Source organism: Taudactylus pleione, unplaced genomic scaffold, assembly GCF_031769625.1.
Source record: "Taudactylus pleione unplaced genomic scaffold, aTauple2 ptg000431l, whole genome shotgun sequence".
In the NCBI taxonomy this organism is placed as follows: Eukaryota; Metazoa; Chordata; class Amphibia; order Anura; family Myobatrachidae; genus Taudactylus; species Taudactylus pleione.
In genome coordinates, this window is record NW_028284833.1 from 2,675,785 (window position 1) to 2,694,329 (window position 18,545).

The following is an 18,545-nucleotide window of genomic DNA, read 5'->3' on the forward strand; positions in this document are numbered from 1 at the left end:
ATAGTGACAAATTGGAGAGGGATAAAATACTAACCAGATGATGGGGTAAAATAAAAGTACCAACCAGATGACGGGGTGAGTTGGGTGGCAGGAGAATATTCCTTGCTAAGAATGGAGAAGATGCACCAACTCACCAATTTTATGGGCAGTACAAATATGTGATTTCCTTTTGTACAGTAAGATTACTGTAATGATATCATGGGCTGGTCACTGTCTGAAATACTTTCAAAACTTTTCCATATCCTTTTAATGGGATGCAATTGCCACTTTGTATGTGTACCTCTGTGGAGGAGCATATATTCCTTTGACCCCCCAAATAAAAATAAAGCTTCAAACATACAAAATTGCAGTTGATATGTGTATACTATTTGGTGGTAGTATGCAGTGTAAATAGTATACACCAGCGGATTCACCAAATGTACCAGACAGCTCAAGACTTAAACAGGAGTTTGGTTAATTGTGTAGCAGCATGTGTGTACAGTCGTACTCACAATTATACACACAGTGAGAAGATGGCGCCTTGTAAAGAAGACCATAAGGTGGCCATCTTGGTAAAGGGAAGAGGCTTCCCTAAAAGAGCAACATGGAGGCAGCACAGCAGCTCATTCCATATTTCAACACTCACTTGTCACAAGTGACAGAGTTAGACCCAATATATCCTCACTCTCATGATTCATTTAAAATATTACTAAGGAGAAACCAATCAGAATTGCAGGAGACAAACTGAAAAGTTTAATAGTATGAAAGGGGCGAATCTCATGGGGTAGGAGGTTATGGAATGTACCTCTTGAGATTGCTTCCAACTCCAATCCAGGAGCACTTCTAATTTGCGTGGAATCTCCTAACAGCAGAGTGTCGTCATGCACTTTGTCAGACGTACACGCACAAGTGCTTTCTGTGGACATGCTGTAAGTAGGTGCTTTGTAAATAAGGTCTATTGTGTTCAGCATATAGGCAATACATGAAATAAATGCCTCTGCTCCAATAACTGCTGAACCGTGTTATTACTGTACTGTAACTGGGCGCTGTCCATTCTCCACCAAAACCTAAGTGAGTATTTGTAGTATTGTTTTCTCTTCTAGAAAGCACCATTTATAGGGAACACATATATTAACCTAAGTTAAATAATTCTATAATGTGCTGCTAACTTGCAGCCAGATTTATGTATAGCATTTTCTGGAATGACTATTCAGGGTATGACATATTATTGTCAAATTTTTGCTTAATTAGAAGAGAGTCAACACTCAGTGGATGTACTTTGTAGTTTATATGGGGATCAGTTTGGTTTGCTGTTATTATGAAGACAAGTTAACCGTAATTGCGCCATGATTGCATAACAGAAAAAAAAATATATGTATATATATACGCAGGGATGTATTTATCTCTGCAGCTAGACTAACCCTATTCAAATGCTTGGTTTCTTAGCCGTAAGGATCATCCCTATAATACAGGACAGATAGCCTCAAACTATTTTTATATTCACATAGGTTTGGGAACTACATATGCCCTAATAAACACAGGGTAATGCAGTATATGACCACAGCAGGACAACTGCTACAAGATTGTCTGGTAATCATTTTCATTAACCTTTAAAACTGGTCTTTTATACCAGTTTTACTGAATAAAAATAGTGCAATTTAAGCTATAGACGTGATTATTCTCCCAATTTGTAGATTTGTTATAAGGATTTTTTCTTCCAAAAACAATGAAAAATCTGATATAAAAATTTTTGTGCTGCTGTTCTTCATTTCAGACTCTGGGTGGCACTGTTGACCACAAGTAACTCTACACTTGCTAAACCTACTTTTTCACAGTACAAATCAGCAGCAGTCACCGCACAATTGTCACCAGCAACTCCCATTTTCCTGCTTGTAAAGACAACTAGAAATTTGCTTTTGTGACTATTCTGGGATCAACTCTGGTGAAGAGGACAAATAGACATCCTGATCGCTTTTCAAAGTATTAGAAGATGAAGCGTGGACTCCAGCAAAGATCAATGACATGGCAAGTGTTCTTTCTTTGGTTTTCTTTTCTGTCTGATATTGTCACTGCCCAGCTTCAATACTCAGTATATGAAGAGTTAAAGCAAGGATCCACAGTAGGAAATATTGCTAATGACCTGAACTTAAATGTAAAGGATCTCTACGTACGGAAATTCCAGATTGTCTCACGTGGAAGGAAACAGTATTTTAAAGTTAACTTGCAAAATGGAGATTTGTATATTGCAGATCGGATAGACAGAGAAGGGTTATGTGGGGCGCAGCAATTCTGCTTTCTAATGGTCGAAGCCGTGATTGAAAATCCATTACATTTTTATACAATTAAAGTTGAGATACAGGATGTGAATGACAATTCACCAAACTTTCCTAAAAGCTTTTTTGAGGTCGGAATTAGCGAATCTGCTGCACTTGGAACCCGATTCGCTCTCGGTGCTGCCAAAGATCCAGATCTTGGTAACAACTCTTTGCAGGGCTATAAACTCAGCGATAATGGTCACTTTATTCTGGGTTTAAAGATGGGTACAGATAGAAAAAATCACCCCGAGCTTGTGTTGGACAAACCCCTGGACCGTGAGAAACAAAACTACTTTGAATTGATATTAACAGCTTCTGATGGAGGAAAACCAGTGAAAAGTGGGACGGCCCTTATAAAGATCACAGTTCATGATGTGAATGATAATTTCCCGATATTCAGCCAAGACACCTATCAGATAACTGTAAGTGAAAATATACCGAATGGTTTTGTAATACTTCAGATAAATGCTACCGATGAGGATGAAGGATCGAATGCAGAAATAATGTACTCACTTAGTGATATTTCAGAAATTACACATCAGCTATTTGCAATAGATCCACTGAAAGGAGATATTATAGTAATGGGAACGTTGGACTATGAGATAACTGATAGTTATGAGTTAGCTGTGGAAGCTAAAGATGGAGGGGGTCAGTCTGCTCATTGTAAAGTATTTATACAAATTACAGACATTAATGATAATGCCCCAGAAATTACTATTACATCCCTGTCAACATCAATCCCTGAGGATTCACTGCCCGGTACTGTCATAGCACTTGTAAATGTCTATGATATGGACACTGGGGAGAATGGGGAGGTTGTCTGCGACATTGATGGGAAGTTGCCCTTTCATCTGGTTTCATCATCCACTAGTTACTATAAACTTGTGACTTCAACTAGCTTGGACCGAGAACGTGTCAGTGAGTATAATATCACCGTGATGGCTACAGATAGAGGATCACCCCCACTATCAGTCACTAAAAAAATAACCTTATCCATCTCAGATATGAATGACAATCCTCCTGCCTTTGAGAAAACAAGTTATATTGTCTATATTCAAGAAAATAACTTACCAGGAACTTCAGTATATGGAATTCTTGCATCTGATCGTGACTATGAAGAGAATGCAAAAATTACATATTCCATATTCACCAACAATTCTGAAGATACCACAATATCATCTTATGTTTCCATAAACTCAATGACCGGGATTCTGTATGCTCAGAGATCATTTGATTATGAACAGTTGCGTGAATTCCAGTTCCAGGTGATGGCTAAAGACAGCGGATCCCCTCCTCTAAGCAGTAATGTCACTGTGAGGATATGTATCATTGATAAGAATGATAATGCTCCTAAGATTCTCTACCCATCACCAGACATTGATGGATCAGCATTATTTGAGTTTATCCCTCACTCTGCTGAGAAAGGTTATCTAGTGACCAAAGTGATTGCAGTGGATGCTGACTCTGGACACAATGCCTGGCTCTCCTACCACTTACTTCAAGTTCCTGATCCAACATTATTTCTCATTGGCCAACAAACTGGTGAAGTCAGGATTGGACGAGACCTTCCGGACATGGACTTTTTCAGACAAAAGATTGTGGTTCTGGTGAAGGATAATGGAGTACCCTCTCTGTCAGCTACAGTCACTTTGAACTTGGTATATGCCGAACACTTTCAGCAAGTTGTACCAGAGATAAAGCATCAACCACCTACTCTTTATAATTCATCTCATGTAACGTTCTACCTGTTAATAGCGATAGCTCTGATTTCTCTTTTATTCATTTTGACAGTGATGGTTACAGCAGTTTTTAAATGCCGTAATACGAATACTCCAACATCTTTAGGAACTCAAAGGAGAAACGTGTATCCTCAGTTCAGCCTGGGGTGTCCTTCTGAGATAAGTGATGGGAGTTTACCTTTTCCATTCTCCTATGATGTGTGTGTGACTCTTGACTCAAAACAGAATGAAATTGCCTATCTCAAACCGGTCCAGAATGTCCCCACAGACAACCTCATTGATACAGATGATTCAGCTGTTGGAAATGAACCTTTGAAAGATGGCCTACCATCTACTAGCAGCGTAGAGGTAAGACATTGCATATTGTGTGTATGTTACATCATATACTAGATATCTAGTTACTTTCTTAATTCCTGTAGAATTCCAGAAGCCATACAGTAGTTGCTTGATTTGGTAAAGTGTATATTTTTTTTTTATAAACAGTGAAGAATATTTTCAGTAAACCTTTTTTTTTTTTTTTTTTTTTAGCAATTGCTAAATCCAAGAAATATACAGTGATATTCCATTTCTGTTATGGCTGGTATCCTATTAATCATGTAAATTTTTCTTAAATGTTATTTTTTCGTGATTTTGGCCCAATGGTCATTATTGGGCTATCCAATTAGAACTTAATTTTTTTATAAGAAAAATTACGTATTTTCATCTGAAAACACACAGAGTTCGGTAAACCTGTGTGTTTTCGCAATCACAATGAAAATGGGGCTGATTTCAGGGCTTTTATTTCGCCTGAAATACAATTCCCAATAAGTTCCGGCTTTCGGGGCTAATTGGATAGCCCCCGCCGGATCAATCAGTCGTCACAAATTACAGCAGCTAATAGGATACCGGCCTGTGTGTTGCATACAGCAGATTTAATTGTCTATGTTTCCAGTGAGATAATCCTATTTACACATAGCCGGCCCTCAGCATTGTGTGCCCTCTATAACTTATTATCTCATATATTGGCATAAAAAATAAAATGTACAGTATCTGAATGAATGCACATAGTTATATAATAATAGATTTACAGGGTTTGAACCACAAATGAACATCATTATTAAAAACATAATTACTGCTTCAAGACTCAGAGATAACCTTTCAATCCATTTTAATAAACTATATTGTTCATATTGCATAATAAGTTGCATTGTATCTGGCTTAGTCATGAGGTAAGAAATAAGTGTTGAAAATACTGTATGTGTTCTTTTTTTTCTGTGATTAATAACGCTATTCTGTTGCGAACTCAGCTATGGTTTGTTGTAGTGAAATGTACTCATATGTATGACTTGGTTCCTTTTGTGCCTTAAGAACAACCTTTTGCAGTAAAATAAGTACAATTGGAATAAAAATGTAATCGCTGGTAAAAGCTTTCCTGCATTTACCAATGTTATCCTCTGGGTGTCACTGTTCACCACAAGTAGTTGTCTGTTAGTAAAATATCGAGTTCTCTGAATGTTAAAGCACAGTATACAGCAGCAGCAAGCTTTGCAATACCTTCACTGTCTCCTACAACTTGGATTACTCTGTTTATAAGCATAGAGACAGCTGGAATATTCTATTTGCATATACTCTGGATTTTGTTTCTGATAAGGAAGACAAGTATAAACTCTAAAATAAGCACAAGAAGATGAAGTGTGGACTCCTAACCAGACCAATGACATGGCAAGTGCTATTTTATACATTCTGCTTCTGGTGTGATCTTGGCTCTCCTCAGCTTCAGTATTCAATACCTGAGGAGCTGAAACAAGGGTCTATGGTAGGAAATATTGCAGATGACCTGAGCGTGAATGTTAAGGATTTATCTAGTCGTAAATTTCAGATTGTCTCACATGGAAGGAAACAGTATTTTAATGTTAATTTCCACAATGGAGATTTGTATGTTGCAAATAGGGTAGACAGAGAAGCTTTATGCGGAACCCAACAGTTCTGCTCTTTAAATATAGAAGTTGTGATTGAAAACCCATTGCAGTTTTATTCAGTGACGGTTGAGATACAAGACGTAAATGACAATTCCCCAAATTTTTCCAAGAGCGTATTTGAGTTAGAAGTTAGTGAGCTTGTTTTACCTGGAACCCGATTTGCCCTCGGTACCGCAAAAGATCCTGATAGTGGTATCAATTCATTGCAGGGTTATAAACTCAGTGACAATGATTATTTTATATTGGGTGAAAAAATAAATATAGATGGGAAAAAGGACCCCGAACTTGTGTTGGACAAGCCCCTCGACCGTGAGAAACAAAACAATATTCAATTGATATTAACAGCCTTTGATGGAGGAAAACCAGTGAAAAGCGGGACGGCTCTTATAAAGATCATAGTTCATGATGTGAATGATAATTTCCCGATATTCAGCCAAGACACCTATCAGATAACTGTAAGTGAAAATATACCGAATGGTTTTGTAATACTTCAGCTAAATGCTACCGATGAGGATGAAGGATCATATGCAGAAATAATGTACTCACTTAGTGATATTTCGGAAATTACACATCAGCTATTTGCAATAGATCCTCTGAGAGGAGATATTATAGTAACAGGAAAGTTGGACTATGAGATAAGTGATAGATATGAATTCACAGTGGAAGCTAAAGATGGAGGGGGTCTGGCTTCTCATTGTAAAGTATTTATAAAAATTACAGACACTAATGATAATGCCCCAGAAATTACTATTACATCCCTGTCAGCATCAATTCCTGAGAATTCACTGCCCGGTACCATTATAGCACTTGTAAATGTCTATGATATGGACACTGGGGAGAATGGGGAGGTTGTCTGTGACATTGATGGGAAGTTGCCCTTTCATCTGGTTTCATCATCCACTAGTTACTATAAACTTGTGACTTCAACTAGCTTGGACCGAGAACGTGTCAGTGAGTATAATATCACCGTTACAGCCACAGATAGAGGATCACCCCCACTATCAGTCACTAAAACCATAAAATTATTAGTATCAGATGTGAATGACAATCCTCCTGCTTTCGAGAAAACAAGTTATATTGTGTATATTCAAGAAAATAACTTACCAGGAACTTCAGTATATGGAATTCTTGCATCTGATCGTGACTATGAAGAGAATGCAAAAGTTACATATTCCATATTCACCAACAATTCTGAAAGTACCACAATATCATCTTATGTTTCCATAAACTCAATGACTGGGATTCTGTATGCTCAGAGTTCATTTGATTATGAACAGTTACGGGAATTTCAGTTCCAGGTGATGGCTAAAGACGGTGGATCTCCTCCTCTAAGCAGTAATGTCACAGTGAGGATATGTATCATTGATATGAATGATAATGCTCCTAAGATTCTCTACCCATCACCAGACAATGAGGGATCAGCATTATTTGAGTTTATCCCTCACTCTGCTGAGAAAGGTTATCTAGTGACCAAAGTGATTGCAGTGGATGCTGACTCTGGACACAATGCCTGGCTCTCCTATCACTTACTGCAAGCTACTGACTCATCATTCTTTAACATTGATCGGCGTACAGGTGAGATTAGAGTTGGAAGAAAACTTCAGGACATGGAGTCTTTGCGACAAAAGATTGTTCTTCTGGTGAAAGACAATGGGAACCCATCCTTGTCATCTACAGTTTCTTTAACTTTGGTTGTGGCTGATAGCTTTCAGCAAGTCCTCCCAGAGATAATACACAAACCTAGTCATTTGAAAACATCATCTAATATAACATTTTTTCTAGTGGTCTCCATAGCCCTGATTTCCCTTTTGTTCATCGTGACAGTGATGGTTACAGTAATCTTTAAATACAGAAAATCAAGTAATCCACCATCTTTTGGAGCACTTAGTAGAAACGTGTATCCTCAGTTCAGCCTGGGGTGTCCCTCAGAGATCAGTGATGGGAGTTTACCTTTTCCATTCTCCTATGATGTGTGTGTGACCCTTGACTCAAAGCAGAATGAAATTGCCTATCTCAAACCGGTCCAGAATGTCCCTACAGACAACCTCATTGACACAGATGAGTCAGCTACTAGAGATGATTCTACCAGCACAGTACAGGTAAGATGTGTTATATTTTTGCTACGTGTGAGGTATTGTTTTTATTATTTATATAGGACCAACATTTAATATAGTACTGTGCATATGAATCAGTAGGTAAAGATGTCTTTGCCCAAATTAACTTACAATCTAAGTGGTGCAAGAAACAATTAAAATATTAAGTAGTGAGATAACTATTATATCTGATGGTGTGGAAACTGTGTGTGGCTACTATAAGACATTGTTAGAGTTACATCTGTCATAAACATTTTTCACCATTGGGTGGTACATAGGGGCCCTTACAAACTTTTGCTATGGGGCCTTCAAATACCTAGTTACGCAACAGTGCATCATAAGTAACTATTAGTAATAATAATATTAAAGCATGTGATAATTCCAGAAGACAACTTTTTAAGTAGACAATGTATGCATATTTGTACAGTTACAGAATCCAAAGTGTCGCCTAACTTCTAGATTCTTGTACAGTAGAGATGATCAACGTAACCATAATTGGAGGTGTCCTATTTTTTATCTTGCTATGGCAATTTATGTTACGGCCCTAGGGATCCCTCAATCTTTCTCCATATCGATTTATTAATCAATCAATCAATCAATCAATCAATCTGCAGCTTACAGTAATTAGAAAGCACAATATATAGTTTGTGGAGTTTTGTCAGAATGGTAATTCCATAACTAGTTTGCTTAATTCTGGACCTTATTTGTGGATATCAGGGATAACTTTTATCTTTATTTTGGTTAGGCTTTGTTATAGTTATGATGATAAGATGTAACTAGCTTGTATTCATTTTGTAAAGTCTGCTTGCAGAATAACATGAGAATACTTACTTGATAGAATTTGCCAATCTTTATTTTCTGATGCACCTTTTGTAAAGTAGAATTTTATATATCTTCCTATTGCAAGTTCTAGGACATATCATGAAAATCTTACAAACTTTGGTGCTTTGATTAACTATTGGTTTATTATTTTTTATTTCTAAAATTCTTCCTACACAATAGCCAATCCTGTATAATCACTAGAACCGTATGGTACCTCTGCTGTACAAAAGAACTAAGGGCTGATAATAAAAACAATAAGGGAACAACAAATTTGAATTTGCCATGTATTCTCTATGAAGCCTCCTCCATCCCTCACTGTCTGTAACTTAGTGACTTTGAGGCCTATTCATCATCACTTATGGGCCGCTACACATGCGGAAATGCTGTTTTTTTTTTGTAATGGAACCATTTATCATTAAGGGCCCGATGGAGAAGCCTAATATTCAGCAAACTCTGGAAACTGACAGTTTTCAGAGTTTTCTTGCGCCAACCAATGCTATCTTCAGATGGTGTTCATTCCAAGAGCCCTGCTCCTTCCTATGGAAAGGAAGTCCAGGGTTGCGAAGAGGGATCTGTGTGGATCCCTCCGCTGCCTCCTCACTGAAAGACCGGCAGCTATGCCGGAGGGGTAAGTATCTCAGCTACTTCGGCTTTTTAGAGCAGATGTCCCCACAACAGAGCAATATTGAATTGCCCTGGTACATTAGTGTCCACTGCCACAACTCACGGCGAGTTAGATACTTAAGTATCAGGGGCTGCCCAGCCCCCAATGAAGAATTTGCCCCTAATACTATTTACATTTCACTCTTTAGTCTTTTGGATAGCAACATCTTTAAAAATAATGTATTTCAAATAAATTTGTTTTTTCTATAAAACAAATCAACAGTGAGTGTGTGGAGTCACACTTATAGTTTATTATTTTGAAATGCTTTATTTCTGTGTTGCTACTTGGTAGATGGATCTGAAAAATATAGTTCCATTTCAACCAGATGAAATGCAACAATCTCCACAAAAATCATTCTACAATATATTTTGATCATATTGTTCAGTATAGAAATCAATAAAATGTTTACCTAAAAAATATATAATTCAAATATATTTTATGCAACCAAAAACTCTCTTGCAGTTCTGCTGTCAGACGCTGAGTGTCACTGTTGACCTTAGTAAAACAAAGCAGAGTAGCTGAACAACTGAAACAGAAATGTTATTTGCCCAGCACTGCAGAGGGATTTTGGAACCTGGATTTGTGGACTGTCACTATTGTTCCTAAAACCCCCCAGATCTAACAGGATAAATCCTTTAAATATCCAAGGAATCAAACACAAGAATAATCAAGGGAGTTACTATAAAAGGCACTATGGCATTGCAAGTATTTATTTTCTTTCTCTCTTTTCAAAGTAACTCTTTGGCTGATCAGCTTCATTGGGCCTGATTCAGACCCACTCGCGAGCGGCTGTCCGCTCGCAAGTGGGTCGATGTTATGGACTGAGCATGCGCACGACGGAGGGAGCCGGCCCACTGACATCACTAGTGATGTCAGTGGGAGTGATTTTGGCTCTGATAGAGCCAAAATCACTCCGGAGCTTGCGGTTGAAAACCTCAACCGCAGGCTCCGGCTCGAAATTTCGATGGTCGCGATGGTCTCGACCATCGCGGCCATCAAAATGCACGCTCGTATAGCCTGTGGGTGGTGACCCACAGCTATACGAGCGTCCAGGAGGACGCTCCATGAAAATGGAGCCCGGCCCTCATTCAGAGCGTGCGCTCTGCTCAGAGCTTACGGCTCTGAATGAGGGCCATTATTCAGTATATGAAGAAGTAAAGCAGGGTTTTGTAATAGGGAATGTTGCAGGTGATTTGGGCTTGGGCAGCGCAACTTTGTCACTTCGAAGAATGCAAGTAGTTTCTCACGCTAAAAAACAATATTTCAATGTCAGTTTAGACAATGGCAATGTATATGTCATTGATAGGATAGACAGGGAAGCATTATGTGGAACTGAGCCAAGTTGTTTTCTAAACATTGACATACTGGTAGAAAACCCTGTGGACGTTTTCCATGTAACCATTGAAATTCAAGATCTAAATGACAATTCACCAGAATTTGCTAAAAATATTTTTGATATACTAATAAGCGAATCTGCTGTTCCCAGAACTTGGTTTCCCCTGGGAGATGCCCAAGACCCAGATTTAGGTTCATATTCTGTGCAAAGCTACATGCTTAGCTCTAGTGGCCCAATTGTACTGGAAGAAAAAATGAGCAGAGATGGACTCAAACATCCAGAACTTGTTTTGGAAAAGCCTCTCGATCATGAAAAGCAAAGCTCATATAGTTTAATTTTAACTGCTTCCGATGGAGGTGTGCCCATAAAGACCGGAACAGCTTTAATCAAAATAATAGTCCAGGATGCCAATGACAATTATCCTGTCTTCCATCAAGATGCCTACCAAATTAGTTTACGAGAGGATGTACCAATTGGTTTTCTAGTTCTACATCTGAATGCGTCTGATGATGACGAAGGTTCCAATGCACACATAACATACTGCTTTAATCACATCATAGAATATGCTCGTCAGCTCTTCAGTCTTAATCCCCAAAGTGGGGAAATTAAAATCAATGGAACATTGGACTTTGAGGTCACAAAAAGTTACGAAATGACTGTGGAAGCCAAAGACGACGGTGGTTTAGTTACTCACTGCAGAATATTAATACAAGTTATAGATGTTAATGACAATAAACCAGATATAATTATTAAATCATTAGCTATGTCGGTTCCAGAGGATTCCGTACCTGGGACACTTATTGCTCTAATTAATGTCCATGACCAGGATACAGGAGCAAATGGTGCAGTGACTTGCCAAATTTTAAATAAGGAACCCTTCATTTTAATATTAACTTCTTTAAATTACTATAAACTGATAACTGTAGCTCCACTGGATAGAGAAAACATATCTGAATATGTTATCTGTATGATTGCAGAAGATGATGGATCTCCTTCATTGTCTACCAATAGATCTATTCATTTGGTGATATCAGATGTAAATGACAATCCTCCAGTGTTTCACCAGGAAAATTACATTGGTTATATCATTGAAAATAACTTACCAGGGACCTCAATATATGGAGTTCATGCATTAGATTCTGATTTTAATGAGAATTCTCGAATAATCTATTCACTGCTCAAAACAAAGATTGAGGAAATACCATTGGCCTCATATGTCTCTATAAACTCAATGACTGGGGTGATTTATAGCCAAAGATCATTTGACTATGAACAGTTGCGGCAATTTGAGTTCCAGGTGATGGCTAAAGATGGGGGATCTCCTCCTCTAAGCAGTAATGTCACCGTGAGGATATGTATCATTGATAGGAATGATAATACTCCTAAGATTCTCTACCCATTACCAGACAATGAGGGATCAGCATTATTTGAGTTTATCCCTCACTCTGCTGAAAAAGGTTATCTAGTGACCAAAGTGATTGCCGTGGATGCTGACTCTGGACACAATGCCTGGCTTTCCTATCACTTGTTACAGGTTCCTGATCCTTTGTTATTTACAATTGGCCAACACACTGGTGAAATCATTTTAGGACGAGACCTTCAAGACACAACTTCTTTAAGGCAACAAATTGTGGTTCTAGTGAAAGATAATGGAGTGCCATCCTTGTCAGCTACAGTCACTTTGAACGTGGTTGTAGCAGAAAATGTTCATCAAGTTGTACCAGAGTTAAAACGCCAACCCAGTAATTCAGATGCTTCATCTAAGGTGACGTTCTACCTGGTAGTGGCTATAGCTCTGATTTCCATTTTATTCATTGTCACAGTGATGGCTACAGTAGTTTTCAAATGCAGAAATTCAAATACTGCAACATCTTTTAGAGCACTTAGTAGGAACGTGTATCCTCAGTTCACCCTGGGATGTCCTTCTGAGATCAGTGATGGGAGTTTGCCTTTTCCATTCTCCTATGATGTGTGTGTGACCCTCGACTCAAAGCAGAATGAAATTGCCTATCTCAAACCAGTCCAGAATGTTCCTACAGACAACCTAATTGACACAGCTGATTCAGCTAACAGAGAGGATTTAGCATCATCCAGCATAACACAGGTAAATCACTATTATTTTGAATTATCTATGAAGCATCATTGATAAAGACAACATTGCCCTCAATGCGGCACTTGTGTGTATAACTTAGTAAAGTAACAAATCAATATTTTTTAATTGCTATCCATACTATGATGATTGTTCAGTATGCTTTAGTGTGGCTGATTGCAATTTCAAAGATGGAAAAAACTCTTGTGTCTGCGCCTGAAATCACTTAACCATAAAAACAAACCAGAAATGTGACATGAATCATATATTTATTACAATAACAATAAACCTGTTAGAACTGCAGCTCCTTGGGACATAAAAATTGTATAACAGTCATGCAATAATGCTGTAAACCACTTCTACACATAAATGGAATTAATAATATAAATGAGATAGCTAAAAGAACTAATAAAATAAATGAGGTTCCTTAGGTGGATGCCAAAGTTCCTCAGGATACTGGTGGCTTGGTATAGTGCTTCAATATAAGGGGCAAATAACTCTTCCTTATATCGGAATTATCCGTATCTCCTTATAAAAGAGAGGCCACTCACCGCTGATGTAATAAAGTCCTGAATAAGCCAAATAAATGGGTGGACATATGCGATCATTAATTGGAGCCCGATCAACAGGCCATTCCACAGGGGCACAGTCAGCAGCAAAATTCAGCCTACCCGTTGCAGGAGTCTCCAGACTCAGGGCTGACTGCCACAATTTTGGAGAGTGGATCCCGCGTATAAGGTGAAACCCGTCACCTGCAGACAACAGGGGGCAGGGAGCAGTGATGTTAACTCCAACACCCGGGATCAGCTGGAAGTGGTGAGAGGTGGTGTCAGCGGTAGATGCCACAGGGTTATAGATGGAAGCCACGAAGTCCGCAATGATCTGTGACTGAGATGCACACTCCGGTGTGTTAAATCTCCCACAAGCGGCAGTCAGAGGTCCGTCTGGGTATGTAGCAGCAGTTCAGGATAAAAGGTCAGCACCTTGATGTGTTTCTCCTCATTGACTGAGGTTTTTTCGAGTGGCCTCTCTTTTATAAGGAGATACGGATAATTCCGATATAAGGAAGAGTTATTTGCACCTTATATTGAAGCACTATACCAAGCTACCAGTATCCTGAGGAACTTTGGCATCCACCTAAGAAACCTCATTTATTTTATTAGTTCTTTTAGCTATCTGATTTATTTTATTAATTCCATTTATGTGTAGAAGTGGTTTACAGCATTATTGCATGACTGTTATACAATTTTCATGTCCTGAGGAGCTGCAGTTCTAACAGGTTTATTGTTATTGTAATAAATATATGATTCATGTCACATTTCTGGTTTGTTTTTATGGTTAAGTGATTTCAGGCGCAGACACAAGAGTTTTTTTCGTTTTGGTTGTTTTGGGGAATCTTAGGCAGATATCCCCTTGTGTCAGCTGCCAGTAACTCACTGTTGAATCCCTGTTGTTTTATATTAGCGCTCCACTTTTTCTGAATTATTTGCAATTTCAAAGATGCATTAAAATGTTTATACAATGAGATAGCAGTAGTCTAGGAGCAAATTACAGTTTCTTTATGTGTACTCTTTTAGAAGACTGACAATAAGAATATCTATAAACTACATATGTATATGTAGAGCAGAGGTTCCCAAATTCATTCCTCAAGACATCCATACAGTTCAGGTTTTAGAGATGTCTGTGGTTGAGCAAATGTGGTTAAATCAAATTGACTGAGGCAATAAGTAAGTCACCTGTGGTCAAGCATGCATATCCTTAAAACCTGGGCTGCTAGGGTGCCTTGAGGACTGAGTTTGGGAACCTCTGGTATCTTTGCACCATGTGGCTCGACCCTACTGAGATGCTGCGGCATTGGCAGCGGAGAATATCTTTCTTTAAATTTTGCATCTTAGTTGCATGGAAGCCACAGTGAAAAGCCACACACAGTGTACCAGAGATGCTAGGCTGTGACTCTCGTTGCAAAGGAATTGCTATTTCTCATGTACAAAGTCTCAGATTAAGTAAAACAGAACATGTCGGGAGGAATTCCTTTTAGCAGATTTGAGACTTAGTAGCACAAAGATGTACAAGTAATGCAAGCCCCAGTGGTCAGTATACGCTAGCAATGTAGTTTGTCACATTTGCTTGTTTTAGCAGTGGGTATAAGATGCATATTTTGGGTGCATTTGCATGTAGCCTGGTGTGCCAGGAGAGGCTATTTGGTACAACTTGAGCCACAGTATATGAAGCATACTTACTGACTTTCTGGCTGCCCACTCCCCCTCCGGAAGTGTCGATATTACAGCATGAATCGTGCCATCGCCCCCTCTGGACTGCCCACTGTTGCTCAGTAAGTGGTTGTCCACATGTGGTGCGTGCATCTTCACGGGGTGGGGTGTGGGTTGGCGTGGTGGTAGTATGGGGGTGCTGGCTGGTTCCAGGAGACTTGCTTACTCTTCTGGGCGGCCGGAGTGCCACCCAATATTCGGGAACCACTTGACTGTTCCGGGAGAGTAGGCAAGTATGGTATGAGGATACATCTGTATTGTGAAAAATACTGTATATGCATGTTATTAAGGTAAGGCAGTATGTTACAAATGAAACACAGAATATATATGTACTATGCACTATGGCATATCTTAAATGTACTAATTATGAATGTTCATGTTTATAAATCCATGAAAATATATATTAGCATTTATTAAAAATACATTTATTCATTAATTCATACATTACTTCTCATAAGGTAAAGTTCCAAGCAGATCAGTTTACAATAACAATTTTTACCAATATTTTTATTTTTATTACTCAATTGGAAGTGCAGCTGCCCAACTTTTAAAGTTAGGATAAATCCAAAATACACAAAAGAAACATACAGAGGTCTTTGCACTATGGGATTGATATCATATGTGGTCTAGTTTAAAACATAGTTTATTTATTCATTTAAAAATAGAAAATATTTTTTTTGTGTTTCGGTATGTAACTGTATAGAGTATATGGTTAACACCTAAGATGTGTAATGTATATGTATTGTATATGTTGTCTGAGATAATTGTACTTGTTCTTTTTTGATATGGAAAATTAATAAAATAATATTGAATGAAAAAAAAAATAGCAAATCATCTTACATTATTTATAAATCATAAATCAGACTTACATTATTATTGCATGCAAAAAATATTAAGAAAAAGTAAAAAAAATAGCAGAAAAATTAGATATTAAGAACAAGACTGTGTGGTTCCCTGTGCAATCTTACAGGGATATAACAGGGAACCACAGTCTTGTTCTTTTTCTGCTATTTTTTCACTTTTCCTTAATTATTTTTGTGTGCGATAATGTGAGTCTGATGGATGACTTGCTCTTTTTAAATGAATAAATGAAATTGACTTTATGTTTTAAACTACACCTCATATGATATCAACCCAATAGTGTGCAGCCCTTTATACTTTTCTTTTGTGTTTTTATTTAACTATCTACATGTCTCTGATTATTTGATTTTGTCAACTTCATTTATCATGTTGAAACAACATTTAAAGATATTATCCACACAATATTAATCATTGTCTTCCATTTACACCCCTGGGGTTAATCTATTTTTGTTTTCACTTGCTTACATGGATTATTAGTATGACAGAGCAACATGTGCAATGCAAACGTATTTGACATGTTTGCATACCCAAATTTCCATGAGACTCTTATGCCTCCATTTTACAACAGATTGCAATTATAGAGTTATAGAATATTATTGTGCTAGGTTTCAGAATTGCTGTATGCTGCACTTTACATTGAAATCTGCAGCTTATAGTGGAAATCCAAACATTCTAGAACTTGTTAAAGTCCAGTCAGTGCAGCCAAAGGGATTAGTTGGGTCTTGTATTTATTTTAACACAATTGCAGTCAGGGTGGGGAATAGTTACTGGAATTTTAATTCCAAGTGATGTTTGAAAACATAACATTTGGGCCTATATTGTTCTGTCTATTATATGATGTTTCTATTAGCAATAAGATTTGTATTATTGTGTTAATTGCTAATTAAGATGAACAGACAATGCTGAACACTTGTTTAAGATATATTTGACTTTTCACTGTTTTCTATACATTTTATTTTTGCAAAGGAAGCTAAGAAATTAATGCTAAGATTGACATTTTTGTATTGGAAATCATCATTAATGTTTCTGCTGTATAGCTGTAGAGTTTTATTTATATTAGAATACACCAGAAATATCAATAGCAAATCCAAATTATTGTCTCCTTATTATATATATATAACTCACATTTATTAAAATTGAGATAAATTATCTTAAACCTAACTGTCCTTATTGCCTATTTGCAGCAATATTGGTATGCATTTCAGAGCTATTTTATCAATGCCCCTTACCCAAGACAGCTTCTCTGATAAGCATCTGTCCTATTGAATTTAAATAGCTGAACTTTCCCCACTAATAACAGCGACAGGGGCGTATTAAGAGGCGGCCGCCAGCGAACTGAAAGCAGCAGTAGACTCCGGTAACTAGTCTGTGTTTGGAGTTTACTGTGCAAGTTTATGGTGACCTAGATATCTGCGGTAGCTCCTTTAAATTAATTCAGTGATAATCATGCAAAAAATTGCAGTCTCCGCAAGACTAACAGGGCAGATAAGTTTGATAACTAGTCCACAGATCAGATCTGAAAGGCATGAAATGCTACTAAATGACTAAACCAATTTTCACACTTACAAGATGCTCCAATTTTGATATGCCTATTCTATTTTTAGAGTACGTATTCATATGTCATATTTCATATAGTTTTCTGTGAGCAAAATAGGTGTTTCAATATTTTTACTATTATAAAGGGAGACTGAAGATAAATCGCAAAAAATTAATCTATAGTGCAACAGTAAAATGTTAAGGGAGTCGATGGATATATGTATATATATTTATATAGATAGATAGATACTGTAATTAGAGAGATAGATCAATATAAATATAGTCTACTGTTATAGTGTTGCTTAATAGAGCTATTCTCACAGAGATATCGAGTTCTATTCAGCAAGAGTGACAATGTTGCTCCGAATATTATTGGGCAACATTTTCACAAATGTTTATAAATGATTACATTTTTGGTTGGCTATTTAGCATTAATTTAAGCAGGGACAGTGGTTGCATTAAAATGCTGTCCTTGCGAATTTGTAGTTTTCGGGATTCCAAAATCATAACCTTACTTGTTTTCATCTGCACATGCTCAGTCATGCTCTTACTAAAGTTTGCGAATAATCTCCTTCCTTGCAGTGTGGTGACCACCGAGTGTAAGTCCAGCTCCATCCTGCTAAAACTGTCTATATTGATTGAAATGTGTACATAGGCTTTATATTAGTCTGTATACATTATATTTAGGTGCTTTATTTATAAAATTTATATGTATATATAAATTTCATAAATAAAAGCACATAAATATAAATGTATATAGACTAATATAAAGCCTATGTACACATTTCAATAAATTTAGACAGTTTTAGCAGGATGGAGCTGGACTTACACTCGGTGGTCACCACACTGCAGGGAAGGTGGAGTTTCAAGATCCTGCAGGGAC

At 37.5% G+C, this 18,545-nt stretch overlaps 1 protein-coding gene and 1 pseudogene across 1 annotated transcript in view; both read left to right on the forward strand.

Moving 5' to 3' along the window:
• The first annotated feature begins 1,902 nt into the window (after positions 1-1,902).
• LOC148506021 (protocadherin gamma-B5-like) overlaps positions 1,903-18,545 on the forward strand; it is a 519,059-nt gene continuing 502,416 nt past the window's right edge. The window contains exon 1 of the mRNA XM_088447428.1: positions 1,903-4,381. Within this exon, the coding sequence (XP_088303554.1) occupies positions 1,970-4,381 (2,412 nt within the window). The 5' untranslated portion in view covers positions 1,903-1,969. The remainder of the gene's footprint in view (positions 4,382-18,545) is intronic.
• LOC148506022 (protocadherin gamma-B5 pseudogene) lies at positions 5,700-9,942 on the forward strand (annotated as a pseudogene).